This window comes from Equus quagga, chromosome 4 (genome assembly GCF_021613505.1).
Source record: "Equus quagga isolate Etosha38 chromosome 4, UCLA_HA_Equagga_1.0, whole genome shotgun sequence".
In the NCBI taxonomy this organism is placed as follows: domain Eukaryota; kingdom Metazoa; phylum Chordata; class Mammalia; order Perissodactyla; family Equidae; genus Equus; species Equus quagga.
This window is the reverse complement of record NC_060270.1, coordinates 70,897,765-70,921,259: the sequence shown is the minus strand read 5'-3', so window position 1 is coordinate 70,921,259 and position 23,495 is coordinate 70,897,765. Positions and strand designations below refer to the sequence as shown.

At 34.5% G+C, this 23,495-nt stretch overlaps 1 protein-coding gene across 4 annotated transcripts in view; it reads right to left on the bottom strand.

The window, feature by feature from the left end:
• The window catches only part of PTPN4 (protein tyrosine phosphatase non-receptor type 4), a 210,180-nt gene that overhangs the window by 85,785 nt on the left and 100,900 nt on the right, over positions 1–23,495 (bottom strand). For 2 of the 4 annotated variants that reach the window (XM_046658299.1, XM_046658301.1), the window contains exons 4-10: positions 21,975–22,017; positions 21,798–21,897; positions 17,580–17,624; positions 17,259–17,311; positions 16,773–16,893; positions 13,896–13,983; positions 1,124–1,212 (exon numbers count right to left, since the gene is read on the bottom strand). In XM_046658299.1, coding sequence (XP_046514255.1) covers positions 1,124–1,212; positions 13,896–13,983; positions 16,773–16,893; positions 17,259–17,311; positions 17,580–17,624; positions 21,798–21,897; positions 21,975–22,017 — 539 coding nt within the window. The remainder of the gene's footprint in view (positions 1–1,123; positions 1,213–13,895; positions 13,984–16,772; positions 16,894–17,258; positions 17,312–17,579; positions 17,625–21,797; positions 21,898–21,974; positions 22,018–23,495) is intronic. The other 2 variants (XM_046658300.1, XM_046658302.1) reach the window with 2 other exon arrangements.

Sequence of the window (23,495 nt, the reverse complement as noted above, 5' to 3'; positions counted from 1 at the left end):
TTTATTTTTTTAACAAAGTTGTGCAAATTTTCTAAAATAACTGCTTCTGTCATTTATATTTCTATTAAAGTGTTGTTCAAGTGACTAATTACAAAAGCTCATTAAACAAAAATCAGGACCAAATCTTTTAGGAGATAAAAGAGAAACAAATTAATACAATATATTTCTTTTTTATCTCTTTCTTCCCCTGAAGAAAATCATTGCATTTATTGTAAAAGAACTGAGTTAGTTATATTATATATAGCCAAGATATAGGATCAATGTGATTTTTACAATTTTCAAGTTATCCCCTTAAAGGGAAGTAGCAAATGCTACTTTTCCTTTTTCCTCATTCTGGGATGCAGAAGTGATGGTGGTGAGTTACTCTGGACGATGAGGACAAAGAGAACATGCTAAGGACAGCAGAGTAATAAGACAAAAGAAACATGAGTTTTAAACCCCATGGAGCCACTATACTTTCCTAGTACCAATTTAAACTACGGTAATAGTGGGTCTTTGTTGAAGCAACCATGCCCACGTTCCAAATAATAAATGAGCACCCCAGTGAATGCCTTTAATGAAATACTGTATTTAAAGCAATTAGCATGGGGCAAGACACAGAATAAACATGATAATATTAGCTATTATCCTATAGTACAAATTTAGAGATTCTCTAAGATAAAAAAATTTGTGAAGTAGTATTTTCTATAAGTTAAACAATTTTTTTTTTGAGGAAGACTAGCCCGGAATTAGCATCCACTGTCCATCTTCCTCTTTTTGCTGAGGAAGATTGGCCCTGAGCTAACATCTGTGCCCATATTCCTCTACTTTATATGTGGGATGCCTGCCACAGCATGGCTTGATAAGTGGTACATAGGTCTGTGCCTGAGATCCAAACCAGCAAACCCTGGGCTGCTGAAGTGGAGCACGCAAACTTAACTGGTACGCCACTGGGCTGGCCCCTAAGCTAAACAATTTTTGAAATAAATAATTCAACTTTTTGGGTATCTTTTGGTAGATTCCAAGTAAGTGGGATAAAGTTGCATGACAACATCAATACAGTTCAACAGCCAATTTCTTTAATATGAATTATTATATTTTCTAATATAATGGTAAAAGCAAAAATACTGATATAAGTTCTTACCATGGAAAGGTGTTCATTCGTACCCTGTTCTTATAAATCAGAATTCCTCCTGACATCACTCCAATCATAATTTCATTGTTACTTTGATCCTTCAAAAAAAGAAAATGACAAGATCTACATTACTTGGGTTTGGTTGTTAAAGATATATTTAAAAAATAGAATTAGGTTTTTTATTTTACACAATGTGACTTTTTTAAAGGCAACACATAATTGCATAACATTTACAAACCCATATGGTAATTTTTACCTCACAAAAATAAATGACCTACTTCAAATCAAACTAAAACTTTGCATTAGTAAAATCCATTAATCTAAAGCAAAAATGATCAAGGATTTCCCACAGTTTATAACTGGGACTGACTTTGAGATAAAAAAATCAAAGGTCTTCTCATCTTGTAGAACGATGAGTTAGTATTCATCCAATTCTAAAACTATTAGGATCCAATCACTGTGTAAATATGGCGCTAGAATTGTAAAAGTCAATAAAACACGGAGTTCAGGGGTTGGTGAAGGGCAACCTGTAATAAAACAATATTTCCAATATAATGAGAAGTCCTATAACTAATATAATACAATAAAAATATGATGGGAGTATAGGGTGGGGAACAATTGCTGGAGAGCTGGAAGACTCCAGAGAAGAAAATTCAAATTGTGCTTTGACAAATGAGTTTTCATACTAACTGATCCAACTTGAATAGCTAACCTGCATTAATGAGAAAATGTATAGAATTAAAATACTTTTCTCAGATGCTCATCAACCTTGAAACAGTTTTGCTTCTTGACTTGAAATATTCTACAGTTAAACTAATATAGCAATAATGCTTTTACCCAGCACTTATTTGCTCAGAAGACAGAAGTGATGAAATATAATCAAGATTTTATAATTGTCTCCTTAGAAAAACTGCTTTAAAATGTACTTTCAGTAATTTATAATTAAATAAAACCTTATTACATTAACCTATTAGGTAGGATAATATATAATAATTGGCCAAATACAAGTGTATTACTAATTTGTCTGGCTGCTCACTTTGTTTAGCAATAACCAGCACCACTGTACACTATTATCAGAGTCTTAAATCATTTTTTAGAGGACATCAATTAGAAGTTTGGACCAAGACGGAAGATTGAGACTAAAAGATAGATTTAATACACGCTCCCTTTACTCCTTCTGCTCCTAATCTCATAAAACATCAGAGAAGATATGTGAAAACAGAAAGAATCTATAACACTTGAAAGCAATCCATAACACTTGAAGGTATGTAATCAGGCATTTTGAGGAATCTAAAAGACATAAAGAGGGTAAAATCAGAGTATGGAGAGAAAAAAAGAAAGAATTACAGAAAACTACAGCCCAAACTACACACAAAAGAGCAAGTTCCACGTGGAGGTAGAAGAGAAGCAAAGCCAAGAGATACAAGGCCAGAGACAGTGGATAAAAGACATAAAGGGAAACAAACTACTGTCAGGGTGACGGAGCAGCTCAGGTAATTAGCTCCCAGTAATCCTACAACCCTGCCGCGTCTGGGATGAGATGGAGGACACAGAAGTGTGTGCAGCCTTTCTTAGTTGACTTTTGAGGGTAATACGCTTACACTTAGCCAGTCATACTAGAGAGAATATGTTTCATATTCTTTGATTATAAAAATTTGTGACCAGCTTATACCTATGGAACTAAGAGTAAATGATGACTAAAAGGGAGAGATTAGTGTATGCAGTGGCTATATGATTTGACAATGTACATTTAGAGCAATCGTTGAAAGAAAAAATATCAAGGGAACAGAGGATAATATTTACAAAAAAAAATTTTAACTGTAATAATTGATATGGTGATGTTACTGTTTTAAGTGTAGTGTGGGATAAAAACAAATAATTATGGGATATTCTAATTCTAGAATCCCTTGAGTCCTCTAGAATCAAAATATTCTGTTTATCTCAATACACATATATAGAGACAAATATAGATTCCAACTCTATACACTTAAGAGTCCTAGAAACAATGACCAAACCAATAAGAATGAGCATTCTTAACACAGATTGAGATTTTGAAATACCATTTTCCATTGAAAGAAACCAGGGCTGGGGCCGGCCCTGTGGCCTAGTGGTTAAGTTTGGCACGTTCTGCTTCAGTGGCCCAGGTTTGGTTCCCAGGCATGGACCTACACCACTTGTCGGTGGCCATGCTGTGGCAGCAGCTCACATACAAAATAGAGGAAGACTGGCATAGATGTTAGCTCAGGGCAAATTTCCCTCAGCAAAAAATAAATAAAAATTAAAAAAGAAACCAGGGCTTCTTGAAGAAAGAAAGAAACAAATAAAACATCTTAAAATACTCGACAGCATATTAAAGACTACAAATGTCATGTCAAAAGGACTCAAGGGCTAGGAGTCTTAAAGAAGATTCCAAGTGGCCAGAGATGCTACAAGTTGAGCTTCAATAAGAAAAAGAAATATAATATATTGAAACCTATCAGAAATGTTTAATCCATGAATTCATGATATTATTTAAAAAATATATTTGTATAACTTCTTAGGACGGCAGGGAACCAATTCATTACCTTGGAAACAGGGCAAATAAAAACAAAGAATCAAACGCTTTCCCTGCCTCCCCTATGTGAACTGTATCACTGGGTAAACAGATAATAAAAGGGGAGTGACTCCTATAAAATTATTCCAGTGAATACATAAAAACAAAAAGATAAAATTTGGATATTTCTATTTTGCAGCCTCCAATGAATAAGGATCCAGGCACTGAGCATCAACGACTGCTAACATAAAAAAAAAAGTGAAAACTGGACATTATGTGCCTCCTGATAAAAGAACACAACAAAGAGCACAATCCCCAAACTGATCATGCTTCTAGACGAAGTTGCCGATCTACAAGAAATACACAGGACAGCAGAACATGTTGACGTGCACCATGAATATGTGATCAGCAGATTCAGACTGTGAGAAACCACAGCTGCCACAGTCCAGTTCCTTAACAAGAAAATTCTAAGGAAGAGTAAGGAAAGGAGGGATTAAAAGAGATTTAAAATTATCTAAAACAAACACAAAAAGCAAGACCAAGCTATAGCATCTAGGAAGGCACACTTGGATGATAAAACCAAAAAAAGATACAATGCAGGAAGGGGTTGTTAGTGAGACAAGGTACAAAGAGGTTTCTGGAATGGCGGGCTAAATTCTACTGCTTGACCTGGGTGGTAGCTGCACATGTTCACTAAGATATACATCCTTGATCTGTGTTTTGTTTTACAATAGGTTAAAAACAGCACTGTAAGATGATGAGATCTAGGATGAATATGAATAGACATTCTAATATTTCCCACCCGTACCTCAATTGTTCATTTCACGATCCTCTGTAGGCCCCTAACCTCTGGTTCCTTTGGAGACCACTACTGTATACACAAACTAATTAGCCAAGACTACTTAAATATTCTAGCCTCTCTACTGTCACTTGATAACAGGACACTAACACAAATCCACTAAAATTTTATGGTGCTGTGGATAGGAGCAACATTAATTTTAAGTGCTATGGGGCAGCTATTAAAATAATTTTCTTAATCATCTGTAATTATAAAAAAATGCCAAAACAATATAGAACTATTAAGTAAGAAGTAAAAGAGCACTCCTCACCTTCTCTGGCTCACTCCCCAGAGACAGATACTATTAACACTTTGGTGTATATTCTTCTAGATCTTTACAGTTATATAAAATATAAATACATATTATATAAAACGATACAATTTCCTTAATCAACAAAAACTGGGATATATTATTCTGCAATTTTTCTTTTACACTTAGCATTTTGTAGACACCTTTTCGTATCAATACATATACTTCTAATTCATCAATTTTAACTGTTGCATATTATTCAAAAATATGGATTTATCACAATTTCTTAACCATTTCTCTGTTGATTCATTTAGAGTATTTCCAATTTTTTAGTATTAGAAATAATGCTGTAATAAAATCCTTGAACACATTATTTAAAGCATCTCTATAAATACATAAATATATTTTTAAAGATTTTATTTTTCCTTTTTCTCCCCAAAGCGCTGCAGTACACAGCTGTGTACTTTTAGTTGTGGTTCCTTCTAGTTGTGGCATATGGGACGCCACCTCAGCATGGCTTGATGAGCCATGCCATGTCCGTGCCCAGGATCTGAACTGGTGAAACCCTGGGCTGCCGAAGCAGAGCTTGCGTACTTAACCACTTGGCAACCTGGCCGCCGCCAATGAATATTTTAAAGGATGGAGTCTGAGTAATGGAAGTGACCAAAGATTATATTCATATTAGTATTTGTACTCCGAAAGGATAATACCAAGTTATATTTCAACAATGTGTCAGAATGTCCATTTTCTACACTCTGACCAAAAATGGATATTTTTAATCCTTTGAATTTTTGCTAATCTGATAAAATTGTATCTTCTTGTTGTTTTCATCGTTATGTTCTAGGGTATTAGGGAAAATCAACAATTTTTCACAATATTGGTCATTTGTATTTCTCCTGTTAAATGCTCATCTCTGTTTTTCCTATATTTTTAATTATACGTTTTAAAAAATTATTCCTTTGTGGTAACTCTTTAAAAGATATGAATATTAAAAATATTTTCTGTACTATATGTTGAAATTATTTTCTCTTTTACCTTTTAGCTTTAGATTTTTTCCCCATATATCATTAGTTTAATTTTTTGTGTGTGTGTGTGGAAGATTAGACCTTTGCTAACTACTGCCAGTTCTCCTCTTTTTTGCTGAGGAAGCCTGGCCCTGAGCTAACATCCGTGCCCATCTTCCTCTACTTTATATGTGGTGATGCCTACCACACACAGCATGGCGTGCCAAGTGGTGCCATATCCGCACCTGGGATTTGAACCTGCGAACCCCGGGCTGCCGAGAAGCGGAACATGTGAATTTAACCGCTGCGCCACCAGGCTGGCCCATAAAATTTTTATGTTTGTAAACTTCCAATGTAGCCAGGCATAAAGTTAGGCATAATATACATTCAGTAATGATTAAAAAGAAATGTTTGTGTGCTTTACATAGGCGTAACAGATTATGTAAACTCAAATTATTCAGTGAAAATGAATACAAGTAATGATCTACTGACACTTTCATAAAGATGCCTGATACAAAAAAAATCCAAAAAGAAAAACCAAAAAAAGCTATGTTTAGACAGGTCATGATGAGTGAAAGTACACAGCAAAATTATGGGAAATCACTGTGTAATCTGAATACTCGAGGGTAACAGAGGTAAAGTCATATATATAGCTCCATTCTGAGAGAAAAGATCCTTTCCTCTGTTTCAAGGGACTATATTTTTTAATTATTTGATTATTCTAACCAATCTGGCTAAAAATCTTCAAACACATGCAGGTTAAAAACAAGGTTTTGGAAGAAGCTATAAATTCATTCTTAAATAAAGAAACAGACATATGATCAAATTACTTAACTTCTCTGTGTTTCATTTTCCTCATGTGTAAAGTGGAGATGATAACACTTTTTCCTCACAGGGCTGTTGTAAGGATTAAATGAGATTAATATACATAAAGCCTTAAGAAAGGTGTCAAGAACTTAGTAAATGTTATATAGGTATTTCCTGTTATTATTATCCGTGTCCTGTACAGCTAAATCTCTCAAAATTACTGTCCTCACAGTCCTTCTTAAATACTTTCTAAATAGCCTCTGCCCTTACCTCCAAAACTGCAAAACTGCTCTTACAAAGTCAGCAATGACTTCCAAACTTGTAACTCAGTTCCCATTTGACATAGTTGATCATAACTGATTCACTTGGCTTCAAAAACAAGTTTTTGAAAGGCTTTCTTTCCATCTAGATGGCTGCATCTTCGTGGTCTCCTTTCTAGGTTCTTCCTCATCTCTCTCACCTCTAAACTTTCAAGTATTACAGCTCTGAGGACCTCTTCTCTTCAATATCTACTAGATAGTTCCCTCAGTGCTCTTGTTGGCTCATCTCATAGCTTTAAACGTTATCTACAACGTGACAATTCCCAAACGTATACCTATAGTCCAGATCTCTCCTCTGAACTCCAGTTCCACATATAATCATTGTCACCTAATGACAAGGATACGTTCAGAGAAATGTGTCTTTAGGCGATTTTGTCATTGTGTGACCATCGGACTGTACTTAAACCTAGATGGTATAGCCTACTGCACACCTAGGCTACATGTTACTAATCTTATGGGACCAGCATCGTATATATGGTCCATCGTTGACTGAAACATCATTATGTGGACCGTGACTGTACTGAACTGCCTACCCTTCTTCATTTGGATTTGTAGAAGTCTTATAAAATTTAATGTGTCTGAAGACTAATTCCTGACCCACCTCCTCCCAAATCTGTTTCCCTCTCGTCTTCCCCAACTTAGTGAATAGTTACTCCATCTTTCTAGTTGTTCAGGCCAAAAACTTTGGAATCATTCCTGAACCATTTTTCTCTCACATCCTATAGCCAATGCACCAGTAAATGCTGTCACTTCCACATTCAAAATATATACAGAATCTGATTACTTTTCACCACCCAACTACTACAACCACCATCATCCCTCACCTAGATCACTGTACCAGTCTCTTAGCTGGTCTCTTCCCTTAGTGCCTTAAAGAATACTCTCAAAACAGCAGCGATTGCTATCTCTTAAAAATGTAAATCACACCATGTCTTTTATCTCAAGCCCCTTAATGGCCTTGTTTATAATTAAAAGCCAAAGTCTTTAAAATGTCTTCTAAGGCCTGGTCCTCCTTAACCTGGATAGTCTCCTCTCCTGGCTCTCACTGCACCAGCCACACTGGTCTCTCTGCTGTTCCTTGAACTGCTAAGCATGCTATTTCATGGCCTTCCATTGCTGGTTCCTCTGCATGATGCCTTCAGGTCTGTCTATCTTCTCCATGAGGCCTTCTCTGATACCTCAGTTTTGGTTGTCTCAATCCCCCTTCTCAGCCTAATTTTTCTCCATAACATATATCACTATCTGATATATTACCTATTTAATTAACCATTAAAAACTGAGTATAACGTAGATATAATAAAATGGACAAATCAAAAATTTACATACATGCATATACATATGTATATACACTTCTGTGTAACCACCACAAACCAATAATGCATTTTCAAAATCCCAGAAGGCTCTTTCCTGAGGTTCCTAGCTAATAACACTGCTCCAGAGGTGACTGCTCTTTTGAGTTCTGTCGGTATAGGCTAGTATCTTGCCTGTTACTGAACTATACTTCCACAGAATTACACAGTACACATTCTGATGTACTCAAGTATCTGTTTATACTCTGTCTTGCCCACCAGAATGCAAGCTTCATGAGGGTTGGATTTTATCTACTTTACTCACTGCTGTATCCACGGTGTCTATAAACAGGACTTGGAACATAGAAGGTGTTCAATAAATATTCACTGAGTGAATGAATAATCAAAATAGCATCATTAAGCTTTCCTTTTCTTGAAACTTTGAAGGGCAAAAGTTATTTTTCAGTAGGATTATCTTCATCATTATTACAAATACCTATGGAAATAAGACATTCACAATTAAGCCTAAAACTTGGGAAGAACTGTTTCAGGGTTAATTTAGAGCATCCTATATCTAACTAAAAACCTGAAGGCAAGCCTTCTGTGATTACATTTAGATAACTAGGAATCAGTTTCTTAGGCAAACACAGAGTTTACATTATACTAACATCCTTATAAAACAGATACTGAACTCGAGGATTCATAGCATAGATATCTTATAGCTCTATATGTTCTTTTATTCTATTTTCAGTTTAACAAATATTGATTGATTTTCTAGTAAAGATGATAAGTGTTTAGTGAGCTCTCAAACCACTCATTTAACAAGTTAAAACACTTTAATTAGGCCACCAATTTACTCCTGAGACAATGCTTTTTCCATTTTAAGAAGTCAGGAAGTCTTTACAAAAATTTAAATTTAGCTCCCACAATGTTCCTTGGTAATAATTCAATAAGTTCAAATTATTTTATATTTTCTTTTTATTTTTTTAAAAAGATTTTATTTTTTTTTCCTTCTTCTCCCCAGAGCCCCCTGGTACATAGTTGTGTATTTTTGTTGTGGGTCCTTCTAGTTGTGGCAGGTAGGATGCCGCCTCAGCATGGCTTGATGAGTGGTGCCATGTCCGCACTTAGGATTTGAACTGGCGAAACCCTGGGCCGCCGAAGCAGAGTGCACGAACTTAATCACTCAGCCACAGGGCCAGCCCCTCAAATTATTTTATATTTTCGAGATTACTTTGATACCTATTATTTCATAAACTGATCCCAACCACAAACTTAGGGGTAACCAATTGTTATTCTTTCCAGGTGAGTGTCGGAGAGCAAAACATAGAGACTGTTGAGTAAAAATAAAGACAGTATTTGTACCCATGGCTTATTGAGGAGTGTATTTCTTAATTTCCAAATATTTGGAGGATTTTTAAAGTTACCTTTTTGTTATTGTTTTTAGCTTAACTGCACTGTGGTGAGAAATTATATTCCCTGTGTTTGAAAACAATGCTAAGTTGTTGAATAAATTATTCTATATGTATCAATTAAGCCAAGTTTGCTGACTGTATCATTAAAATCTTCTATGTCTTACTGATTCTTAGATTATCTGTTCTATCAGTAACTGAATAAGGGAAATTAGAATCTACTTTCTTTCGCTCTGTGAAAGACATGGTTAAGAGAATAAAAGGGCAAATCAAAGAGCAGGAGAAAATATTTGTAAATCACACATCCACCAAAAAACCCACATCTAGAATACATGAAGACTTCTCAAAACACAAGAGTAAAAAAAGAAACAACCAAACTAAATAACGGCCAAAACACTTGAATAGACATCATCAAAGAAGCTGTGATGCTCAACAACATTAGAGACATGCAAAGTAAAACCATGATGAGATAAAACACATCTATCAGAAAAGCTTTAAAAGAAACAAAACAAAATGGATACTACCACATGCTAAAAAGGATGTGAAACATTCGGAATTTGCAAATATTGCTGGTGGGAATACAAAGTGGTTCAGTCATTCAAGAAACAGTTTGGCAGTTTCATATAAAGCTAACACTATATGACCCAGCATTCCCACTCGGGTTTTTACCCTACAAAAATGAGAACTTACATTCACACAAAAACCTGTAAATGAATGTTTGCAGTAGGTCTATTAACTAAAAAAAGAAAACAAAAAGTACTGGAAACAACCCAGATGTCCTTCAATGGATGAATGGATAAATAAACCATGGTACAGCTATATAATGGAATACTATTCAGCAATAAAAAGGAATGAACTATTGAAATATACAATGAAGGAGATAAATCTCAAATGCATTACGGTCAGTAAAAAAAGCCAGTGTCCAAAGGTTACATACTGTAGGATTCCATTTGTAAGACATCTCGGAAAAGGCAAAACTGTAGAGTTGGAGAAGAGACCACTGGCTGCCAGGGATTAGGGATAAGTAGAAGGGTGGATTACAAAGGGGCAGCATGAGCAAGATTTTTGGAGGTGATGAAATTGTTTTATATTCTGACTGTCATGGTGGTTACATGAATCTATATGTGTCAACATTCATAAAAATGAACATTAAAAAAATCCATTTACTATATTTTACTTTAAAAAACAAAATACTCCCGTGCTCCCACTCCTTTCCCTCAAATCTTTTTTTTTCCTTTTTATCCTGAAATTATCATTGTTTACTTCTACAATTCACTTTTCCCGTATTCATACAATCTTTTCGACATACTAAATGTTTTCTCAAATATGCCACGTTCTCTCTTGATTTCAAGTCTTCATTCATGCTGATGGCTCTACAGTGAAGACCACTCTCTTGGCTAATTCTTATTCATACTTCTGGCTTCAGTAAATTACAGTGGTCCCTCCTTACCCGTGGTTTCACTTTCCACAGTTTCAGTTACTGCAGTCAACCACAGTCCAAAAATATTAAATGGAATATGCCAGAAACAAATACTTAGTAAGTTTTAAATTGCCTGCTGTTCTGAGTAGCAGGATGAAATCTCGCACCAACCTTTTCCATATGTCTAGGATGTGAATCACTCCTTTGTCCAGCGAATCTACACTATATATGCTACCTGCCTGGTCAGTCACTTAGTAACCATCTGGGTTATCAGATCGACTGTCGTGGTATCACAGTGCTGGTGTTCAAGTCACCCTTATTTTACTTGATAATGGCCCCAAAGCACAAGAGTAGAGATGCTGGCAATTCGGTTATGCCAAAGAGAAGCCGTAAAGTGCTTCCTCTAAGTGAAAAGGTGAAAGTTCTTGTCTTAACCAGGAAAGAAAAAAAATCCTATGCCAAGGTTGCTAAGATCTACAGTAACTTTATTACAGTATAATGTTATAATTGTTCTATTATTAGTTATTGTTGTTAATCCTTTATTGTGCCTAATTTATAAATTAAACTTTATCATAGGTATGAATCTACAGGAAAAAACAGTATAGGAGTTTGGGACTATCCGTGGTTTCAGGCACCCATTGTGAGGGTCTTGGAACACATGCCCGCCTATAAGTGGCGACTACGGTACTTCTTCTAAGAAGCCTTCCCTTCTTACATGGAGTAGATGTTTCTGCCATATGCTCCCAAAGCATTCTCTACTTTCCCTTCATATCCTCACGTTTGTTAATACATGTCCCATTTGTTTCTCTCCCACTAACCTGTGAGCTCCACGAGGGCAGGGATAATTGGTGTTTTGTTCACTGAGTAATCCTTAGTGCCAACACTGTGCAAGGCACAGAACAGATCCCCCACAATGAATTCTCTATGACTTATTTGTATTTTGCTGATTGCTATAAATAATTTGGTTCTACTCTCTTGATATATTCAACCTGCATTCTGTGGGCAGAGTGAAAACATTTAACCTTGCTTTTCAAAATAAAATATTATTTCAAATGCAATTTTGCTTGTGATATTCAGTTAAAACTTAAGTATTTTATTTACGTATCTTTCTCCTCTACTTTTTGTCCTTTTTGTTCCTGATGCTGCAAAACTTCCCTTCACCTTCACTGAACATTTACATATCTTAAGTTCTCTGTATCCACAGACAACAAAACATCCTTTCTCGCCTTTTTTTGTCTGTACAAAATATGCTTCTACATTAACTCTGACCATTTAAAATTTAAATTCCTTTAATCTAATACTCTACATTTATGGCTTTCTGAAAAAGAGTTTTTAAAATCTAATAATTCAAACAACAACAAAAAATTCTACCTTTATCAAATCAACAAACAACAATAAGGTTAATTATGTGTCAGATCCAGCCATGTCACTTAAATTAAAAAAGGAGAGTCTAACCTTCTTTGTATTTCATTGATAGCATTCAATGATAGCAGATAGCAGTCTAAACTACCTTTACAAAGTTGCTAAGGGCTAAAATGACTGAATTTAGTGGTCTTTTTATTGTTAACCATAGTTTAGTTCACATATTCAAAGTTCCATTAGTTTTAAACTTTACTATAATAAAAAAATCTAGTTGCAGAAATACTGACCACTATGTTACATTTTTGAGGATCCTGATCAAAAGTAATAGCTGTCAAATAGAGAGGGAAGGTAAAGGAACACATTTTAAAGAAAACAAAAAGTTCAAGAGAGACTTACCCACACATTTTAAATGGCATCAGATAAACAGATTTCCAAGTCATAAACACTTAAAATTGCCAGATATAGTCATGTGAGGAAAGCAAGTCATTTGGTTTTTTAAAGGAGAGACTGACATAAGCTTTGTGAAATGTAAGAACTAACTCTCTCTAGAACATGGCAAGGTAAGGCCCTAAATGATTTAAACCATTACATGGAGTAGAACTTCCAGTTTTCAAACCACTTTCTGTCTGTCTGTCTGTGTATACCTGTATATTGAAATAAATTCACGATAACTATCTAAGGAAAACTTAACTCCCTTTCAGGCTGCTATCCTTACCAGTCTCAGCAGTTTGTTCCAAGAGAATATAAAACCTATCACCAACTCAACTGATGATTACCTATAATTCTACTCTTCACTGGTTATGGAGAACAGCTGTAATCTAGGTACTTCTAAAGGAATATAACCTCTTGATAAAGAAATCATGAGAAGGAATCTAAGTGAGGAGATACACCAATGAACGACAGCCACTCACAAATATGCTTATGGCAGGAAGATAAAAGTCTTTTGGAAGCAGGAAACTTTGACGACGAAAAAAGCTAGTGTTGCATAAGAGAAGCCAATGATCATAAATTCCATCTTAATAAAGGGATTAGCAGTTGGAGGGGGAGAGATAACCAAAATATGTTAATATGCTTCAGCTTGTGCTTTACAAATAAAATTTTATGATGATGTCACTGAATGATGAAAATAAAATTAGTGAAGTAAAACAGGCCTCAGTGAGGTGAAAGCATCTTTTATGATAACAATTATCATAAAAGTTAAATATATAAAAAATTACTTTTCCTGTGACTTCATCTTTATTTTGTAAAATAAAAATTATAAAGGTACTGTCTCTGATGGTCTGCAAAAATTATTTTTGTAACATAAAACAATGCCTTGAAGAAAAATAACATGAAAATTCCACTTCAACCATTCTTCTCAACAGGTATTGAATCTTAAGTGATTGTAAAAATACTTATCTTCAGAGGGAATTTTCAGTGCAACTCTGTCAGCAGCACTCATTAGTTATTCTATTTGTTGCACAATCCTATCAGGGTATTAAAAAAATTTTGATACTGAGTAATGGAGCCTAACTCAACACCATCAAAGTAAGTTTTCTTCACTTACCCTTGCATAGTGGAATTCAACTCCGTAGAGTTCTAAGGTACGTGCTGTGTTCAGGTAATTAAATTCGGCTTCTGCAGGAGATAAGCCTCTGTAAAGACATCATTAGGTTAAAAATTATATCAATCACAAATATGGCCAAATTAGAAAAGGGTTATTTATCTGGAAAAATTTCAGCATTCTAATTAAATCTTTTATTTTTTTTTTTAAAGATTTTATTTTCCTTTTTCTCCCCAAAGACCCCCAGGACATAGCTGTGTATTTTTAGTTGTGGGTCCTTCTAGTTGTGGCATGTGGGATGCCACCTCAGCATGGCTTGATGAGCGGTGCCATGTCTGCGCCCAGGATCTGAATCGGTGAAACCCTGGGCCGCCGAAGCGGAGCACGTGAACTTGACTACTCGGCCACTGGGCCGGCCCCTAATTAAATCTGTTATAAAACACCATGCATGACTACTACTTTTAGTTCTGTATAGTAACATCTAACTTATCTGAAGGGTACATTTTCAGTAACAGAAATTACTATTTTGTAGAATTATTTTCTTATTTTCCAGAAATATAAGAATGACCAAGATTTTCAAGTCCCTAGCTGTGCCTTTGGCTGTTACAAAGTCACTCACTCTTAGACACAACTTAAAAGAAATGTTTTTCAAAATTGGGTCCATACACCATGTATGCATTTAATTCACACAGTGTACTTCTGAAACAAGTAGATTCTGAGGCACCCTCCAGAGCAACGCTTCTCAGAGTATGGTGCACAGACAGGTGTTCACTCAAAACAAGGACAGAAATGGAGAGAGTGAGAGTCTTTTATAGCACTCTGGCAAAGTAATTTTATGTCTGTTCAAGCTAACAATAAAAAAAAGAACTTTTAATTTTTTATGTTTTCATTTAATTTTCCATTTTACTTTTCTAGTAATTCATTTCCACTATGTTTTTAAGAAGTATTGTTCCATGACACATTGGGAAAAATTAGCCTTTATCACAGATAGTTTCAGAAGTACTGTTCGATAGAGTCTGATATAGAATGGATGGAATCCAAATTATTTAAATTTAAGAAATATCCCAGGTGATTCTTACGAACACAAGTTTGAGAACTACTGCTCTAAATGCAAAGCCTTTAAAAACAGATTTACTCCTACGTTATATACAGTTCTAACCACCTTCGTTATCTGATATTATCAGATTACAGGAGAGCAAAAGCAGCAAGTTACAAAAGCAAAGATATGAAACTTTCATTCACTACTGATGCTAGAAAAGGGAGGCAACAGCCTGCCAATGCATGATCATAAAAATGGGATTCCTCAAAAAAATCAGATATACTTTAGTTTTCTGTAAAATTCAACTATGTTAAATAAATACTCTACCTCCTGTCCTGCCTCCCCAGTTAAATGGATGATTCTAGCTTTTCTTTGTTTAAAGATCTGAGGAATCATTTCTTTAAACCAAATATAAATATACAATCTGTACTTTTTCTACAAACTATTCCTTACAGAAGAGACTTTTCATTAATGGTAAATTTTTTAAAAATCTGGTTTATCTTCAAATCTTCCATTCAGATACGCTATGTATAGAATTTTTACTATAAATGGCATTTACTTTTAGACCAAAATAGCTCCCTCACCTCTTTAGGCCAGGCTACTAAAGTTCTCATTCATTAGTCTTATTCTAGATCAGGGGTCAGCAAACTTCTGGCAGAAAGCGGGGGACAGTAAACACCTTAGGCTTTCAAGTCATATGGTCTCTGTTGCTACACTCAACTCTGCTCTCCTGTGAAAGCAGCCAGACAACATGTAGACGAATGAGGGAATCTGTGTTCCAATAAGTTTTCATTTACAGACACTGAAATTGGAATTTCTCAAAATTTCACATCACAAAATGTTATTCTTCTATTGATTTTTTTTTTTCAACCATTTAAAATGTACAAACCATTCTTAACCCATGGGCTATACAAAAAATAGGCAGCAGGCTGTAATTTACCAACCTGTTTTAAATTATGGGCCATTATCAAATGAAAGTAAGCTTCTTTAATAATAAGAGTTAATACTTCTTCAGTGCTTACCATGTGTTAGGCACCGTTCTGAGTACTTTGTATAGATAAACTCACTTAATCCCTACAATAACTCCACAAGTAGACACTTTCATTATCCTCAATTTACATACAAGGAAACAGAGAAGCAGAGACAGAGCAATTTGGCCAAGGTTATAAGATAGTAAGTAACCTTACCAGAATTTCAAACCAGGCAGTCAGACTCTTAGCCAATATGCAACACTGCCTTAGTTTCTACACGAATTGTATGTTCAAACAAAACTGAACTCTGAACCAATTCAAAGTAATAAATCTTTTCTCAAAAAAAATTATGTCACAGAAAATCAGGCACACAAAATATCAAAGTTGAATACTGTTATGAGTGAAAAAAATGCCATTTTTAAAGAACTATTTTTATTTACTTAGTATTACATAAAGTTCCTTTCCTCGGCTAAGTACCAAACAGAAATGATTCCCTTCACTTAGCTAAAAACTGAGAATTGCTAAGTAGATTGATCTGTATATTATATCTGTATACTATTAATATTTTAAAATTCCTTCTTAAAGAACTAGCAACTTTATATAATAGCAAATAAATTTCTGTTTACATACAGCTTTATGGTTCTTTATAGAAATGAAAACAAGACATATATTCTATGAAATAAGCAACAAATCTTTTTTTCAGTACAGATCACCTACATTTCTTTACATCAATTATACTATTTTACATAATAGTAACTGTTGTATATTAAGTAAACACAACAATCACATTACAAATAATTTTAAACATTTCTCTAGAAAAGATGCCATTAAGAAGTTTACCAAATAAGCAGAAAATAAACACATCCTTACGTATGTTGCTGATGTAATTTTGTAACTTCTTTTTCGAAATCTTGAGGTTGATTAGGAATGAAAGAATAATCTGAGAGGTAGCCTGGCAAGTTTTCTGACTGATTATAGTCTCCAAGTTCAGCTAATAAATGGAAAGAAAATATTCACACTTTAATAAACACATTTTTCAATTTTTATAGCCAAATGAGCAATGTCAGGAATTCTATTATTTCTGGAAGTAACATATTTATGTTTCTACTGTTACCATTTAAGCAATTTGTAACTATGCATTTAACATTCTTCTAGGTCTCAAACAACTTCAAAAAAATTTTTTTTCAGGAATCAAAGTAATTGCTAACAACTTGGATGTTTCATTACATTTCCATTGCAGACACTTTTTCCAAATAGTAACATATGTCTTAAGAATTCATACATAAAAGGCAATGTACTGTCAACACAAACCATGCAGTCATATGCTATTTGACCCCAAAGTGGGCTGATACTTACACTGAACAGCAAATGAAGCCAAAAGGGCAGCAGTACTATAAGGACAGGGCAACCTAATAACACAAAATAGAAACTAAGTTACCCAAAGTTAAACACAATAATTTCAAAGCACTATAATTTACATTTATACTATTCACACTTGAAGTTTCCATGTGACTTAGATTTTAACCATTAACTAATGAACTTATCTGATGAAAGAAATTCGGGCTACAGGCAACACTTTTCAGTACATAATTTGTTTGCAATGACCATGAATTACTTAAATAACATAGAATTATATGTATTTTTAAAGCCCATTACCAAAAAGTTAATATAGCCCACCTTCCAGTAAGAATGTCTTGCTTAATTTGCAAAAAATACTGGTACCTTAAAAAAAAGAAAAAATGAGACAGTTAGCATGTACTGGAATTATAACATTTAGTTTAAAAACTGTATACTTACAGTAACAAATAAAATTGAAATATTTAAGTATTTGCTTCTATAACCTACATATCAGCACATGTGAAGATATTTTTAAAATAAGCTTTCACAAATTCATGAATCTCAATCTTTAAAATTCTTTGATAAATGAAATTTTGTACTTCAAATATCTTGTTTCCACTAGCTTCTATTATAAAACTCCCCAAGATTTTTAAGAGTTACATGCCCAAGGGAGAATATGAGGGAGAAACACTCAGAGGTTTGGTATATGCAGAAAGTGGAACTGGGAAGCACAGAAAACTTGAGTCAGACACATAGGAGAGCTGACAGTAGCAACGTAGTAGAGGTCAATTAAAGAAAACCATTCTTTCTGCTGAGATAGGAAGCCAGCTGCAGGGACAGGCCTAGGTGTGTGGGTCCTCTTATCATTAGACAACAGGAAGCTGCTAATTGTAGAAAAGCACCTTGCCATCTTCATTTAAGTTAAGAAAGATCTCTTTGATCAGAAACAAAACCGACTATTTTTCCTATTTTCCCTACTATTGCTCTACTATGAGAATTGCCAAGCACCAAATTTCCTTTAAAAGAAACAAAAATATAAGTATCCTATAACAAGAATGCTGAGGTTGCTTACAAGATGGCATTGTCCTTATCTCCCCACTAGTGTGTAAATTCATTCCTTCACACATGTATCAACACTTGAGCAAAGTCACCTGTGCCGTATGATATTGGCAGATGACCAAATTTTGTGGCTCTAAATGTTTAAACAGGGAATTTTAAGACTTACTTAAACCCACCAAAAAAAAGTATACATATTCCAAGAGTCAAAAACCATTAAAAATTCTAGTTGTTTGGCTGAGTAAAGTCATTAAAGAGCACCATGACAATATTTAAATCACCAAAAAAATGTAACTAAGGTTTTCAGAGAATCAGATATTCATTAGAAATTTTTTTTTAAAGTTGATACAAATACCCTGGCTTCATATATTAACAAAACACATAAACTCCCTGTGAGTAATATATATATTACAAATATTATCTACTTACTCAATCCAAGACAACATATTTCTATCTGATCTACTTGGTTTCATAACTAAAAGTTAAAGGTTCCTGGTGGAAAACAATCTTTTAGTTAGATTGAAAGGTCATGTATCCCCTTGACATAATACTGTTAATCCTACACAAATAATACCTATTATTGCCAAATTTTATTGATATACCAAGCAGTAAGGAGTGATAGAGTGGAAAGAGAATTCAAGTCCTAAGCTAAACCAGCCTGGGATCTTTGGCAAATTACTTAAAATTTGGTTGAGCCTTATTTTCTAAGTTTGCAAAAAGGAAGTAATGTCACTTGCCTAGTATATGTATCTCAGGGGCCCTAAACAGAGTGATAAAAGCCCAATTTTTAAAGATAATTAAGACCTTTAGGATAGAATAATAATGACTGAGGTAAATATGGAAATGACATGTTTGATCTGTAAAAATAATATAACTTTTCTAATCCAGACGGTAACTAATACCGTGAACTAAGCACTTGTTGTTCACTGTGTACACATAGGCATTAAAAAGGTGAAAGAAACATCATTTGTAGTCTCATGACTCCTGAGAAAACTCCAATTCTAATGATGCCAGCACCTGCTAATACTAAATCAGAGCTGATGAAAGCTGAGTCCATTCTTTTTTTACCATTAATCTAAAATGGAATTTTACACCAACACCTCAAGGTAAGGAGGTGTAGCAGATTTCCTGTTTTGGGGAGGAGTTTAAAGTAGTCCTTAAAATTTAGCAATTGTGGCTGAGGGTGTCTTATTACGAATCATGACTATCGCGGTAAGGCTACCCAAGCACTGAAGTTTTAAAGGAGTAGTTCTTAACCCTGGTGCATATCAGGATTACCTGGGAAGCTTGTACTGCCTATGCACAAGTCTCACCTGAGACCTATTAAAACAGATTATCTAGGGGTGTGAGCAAGGCATCAGCATGTTTGAAATCTGCCCCAAGTGACTCTAATTTGTAATCAGGGTAGAGAATCACTGATGTACACTACGGTAATAAAACAAAAACCAGCCACTTCCCCCATTTTACCAAATAGCATTGAGATTCTAGGACATTCTATTATAAAGAATTTTTACTTATTTTTATTTTTTTTAGGAAGATTAGCACTGAGCTAACATGTGCTGCCAATCCTCCTCTTTTTACTGAGCTAAGATCTGTGCCCATCTCCCTCCACTTTATATATGGGACGCCTACCACAGCATGGCTTGCCAAGCGGTGCCATATCTGCATCCGGGATCTCAACTGGCGAACCCTGGGCCACAGAAGCAGACCGTGTGAACTTAACTGCTGCGCCACCAGGCCAGCCCCAAGAATTTTTAAAATAATATATCTAGTGAAAACAAAGATAATCTCCTAGACTGATGGACTGAGCACAAATTCCTTGATTACTACCAAACTTGATTTTACTTTCTTCTACTTCAGGAAGATGTTTTGACTAAATTATCAGTGAGACACATTTATTACTTCATTATGTTTTCAACACAGGCTATAAAAGAATCAACACATTCAAGCTCCATTAAGAAATTGAAAAACAGTTTTTTGAGTGAACTAAGTTATGAATATGGCTCTACAATTGACAGTATGTTAACCGCTTATGCTAATAAACTTTTCATAAACATTAAACATTAGAAATCCAATTTAAAATGATTGGTCTTTTACTGACAAATATTTCTTATACATTTAAAACTCTGATTACATAAAACACACTATGGAACACATTGTTACTTGATTTCAAGTTATATATACCAGGAAGTAATAAAATGCATTTTGCTTTATAATTCACAAATTTCCTTAATTCAGAGTAGTTTCTTTGAAGTCCACCCAAAATTAGGGAAAGTTTTACTATACTAAGAATTACTTACTAAAAGACTTTATTTTGATTATTTAACAACTACAACAAAACCTGACTAAGAGCTACAATATTAAACTAAAGGGTATTAAGTCACACAACTTTGCTTTTCAAGATAAACTAGCTTGGATACTATCAGTTTCAAATGTCAGGACTGCCTAATCCAGGGTCTATGTTCTTTGAGTTCTCCTGTTATAAAAAAAAGTAACACTCTGCCCCCCAACAAATAGAAGAGGACTCTCAAGAATGTCAATTTAATTTTTCTTACTTGGTCTACTGAAAACCCTACTTTACAAAACACTTGACGATTGGCAGGTACAGCTATATATCTTTATTCTTCTGTTTCTTCACTTCAGCACAGTATTCTAAATAATAATCAATACATTAACATCTAACAGGCTATCCACAAGTAGCTTTACATGAGATTTTTAATTTGGCACCTATCTTTTAGAGTAATTCTGAATATAGTCACTGACCTATATTCTTATATCTGAGATTTTTATGGAAGGTATAAAATGCTAATTTTTATTGTCTTTTTAAAAAAATCTTTAACCCTAATTCTGTCTTTCAAGCAATATACAAGGTTATCATTCAGGTTATTTAAATAATGCCAGTTATCACACTGTGATTATTCCCCACTATTTCTACTATAACAGTTCACCTAACATTCATGGCCAGTAAAGGGGTATTTAAAGGCCTGAACATGCTAGTGCCCTCTCTGCCAACATCCTTTACAAAAAGGTACCTGCTGACTATTACTCCTACACATAACAGTTATATGTTTTATAAATTACATGTTCTCCTCAATGGAACAAAAACATACGGAGAATATGCTTTTACATGAAAGAAAAAAGGCAGGCACTTTCTCACTATGTAGCATTCCCTGCATACAACCACAGCATCATCTGACTACCTCAATTAACTACAGCGGTGCTTCTTAATCATTTTTCACAAGTAGGAAATTTTAATATTTATATGGCTCAGGAGGCTGCTTGTGGCTGGATGGGGTGGCCCTGGGGTTCCAATCTCCTAAGGTCCTCCCAGCCAACCAAGAGGGGAGGAAACTGTCATCCTGAAATATCTATAACCCATTTTGCATTCTGGCTGGGAAGCTCAGAAGTACAGCATGGTAATCTATTTTTGCCCAATTAATTTCAAAACTTCATAACAGTTTTGACAATATGTTCAAGAAAAATATGTTCCAAAAAACCCACCTTGTATATTCTTCTTGTAACTTGTTGGGGTCACTTACAAAAAATTTGACTCTAAAATTCAAACTGTAAGGAGATCCTCCTAGAATTAATAAAAGCAGTTCTAATTAATCAGATTATATTAATCCTTTATCTTTACAAAGTATACTTGCAAAACATCAAGTAAATATGTATGCTCACTCTTTAGCTGCTTCCTTATTGGTTTGTTTGGATCCAGCCACCTCTGAAAAATAAATAAATAAGACTGATTTCTTTTTTCCTTGAGGAACTAATTCATCAATTCTTGAAAATCTGTTCCATTTGAAGATTAAGGCTAAAAGTTACATTTTTGAAAAGGCCTAGGTAGGAAAAAAATCATCAACTTACAGATGTTCATATCAAATATAACAAAATTATGCTAGAAAGTACTGAATGTATTGTGGTAGATTAAGATTTTGATTTCAATTTCCCATCAAATCACGCAGTATGCAATAACCTCTATTCAAAAGTAAAAAATGCTTAATAATCATAGCAATGTGAAGTGATTTCTGTTAACTATATTATGCAACAGTCTGGCAAGTTTTAAAATTCTTTTTATCTTTCATAAAAGTATGCTTGGCCTTATGCTTTCATTCAGACAAAATTTAGCTACACACCATGAAATCTACTCTTAAGAAAAATTTTGTAACTTCTACCTTACTCCTTGAAAAATAAAATAAACTACCCTCCTCCTCCCCCCAAAAACCATACTAATTTTGTAAGAGATAATGTTTAGTTCTGGGAAGGACTGCTATTTGTGTGTGAGAATTTTAAGTAGTCTCAACACTTCTCAATGCCAGTTAAGCTCTATTTCAGGGAAACTATAGCTGAATTCAGAAAATATTTCAACTGCCAACATGTTTCAGTTAAAAAACTTAAAGAACCCAAAATGAGGTAATAGATGTGACAGTATTTTCAAAGCACTACACAAATAATAAGCTTATGTATCATTATTTATAAACCTTACTCCTACCATCCATACTTGATTCCATGCAGCACACAGAAACAGATTTTAATAACAAATGGCTGGGAGTAATCTATGAATCTTTCCTTTCCATTATCCAAAATACAAATCCAGCTGATTCTACCTTCCAACTGTACCCAGAATTTACCAATTCTTCTCCATCTACTCTGCCACCATCTTTATCTCTGGTTCAGCTCTGGCCATAGCCTCTTAATCACTGTTCCTACTTCTTTTTTTACCATCTTCTTCTTCGTACTCCATCCAGAAGCTAGAATAGTCTTTTAAAACATAATGCCACTCCTTTACTTAGTATCTCTTGATAATTTCTCAATGCAAGGTCCAAAGTCCTTACTATGGCTTGCATGGTCTCTTCTTACCTCTTTTACCTCCATTTACTAAGCTCGAGCCATAATGGCCTCCTTTCTGTTTCTCAAAGATGACATCCTGGGACCTTCAGTTCCAAGCTTCCTTGTGCACAGAATGTCCTTCTCCAGCTTTCCCATGTCTGATTCCTTTTAGTACTTGTAAGTCTCAGCTTAAATGCTACCTCCTCAGAAATGCCTTCCTTGATCCTATCAAAAGTATGTCACAAAGTTCTTATTTACTTATTTTCTATAAATAGGCAAGGAACATTAAATTCCTTCATAATATTTTCTTAACTGTAATACGTTTGTTTTACCTTTTTACTGCCTATCTCCTTCATTCCCCTACGAACTCCA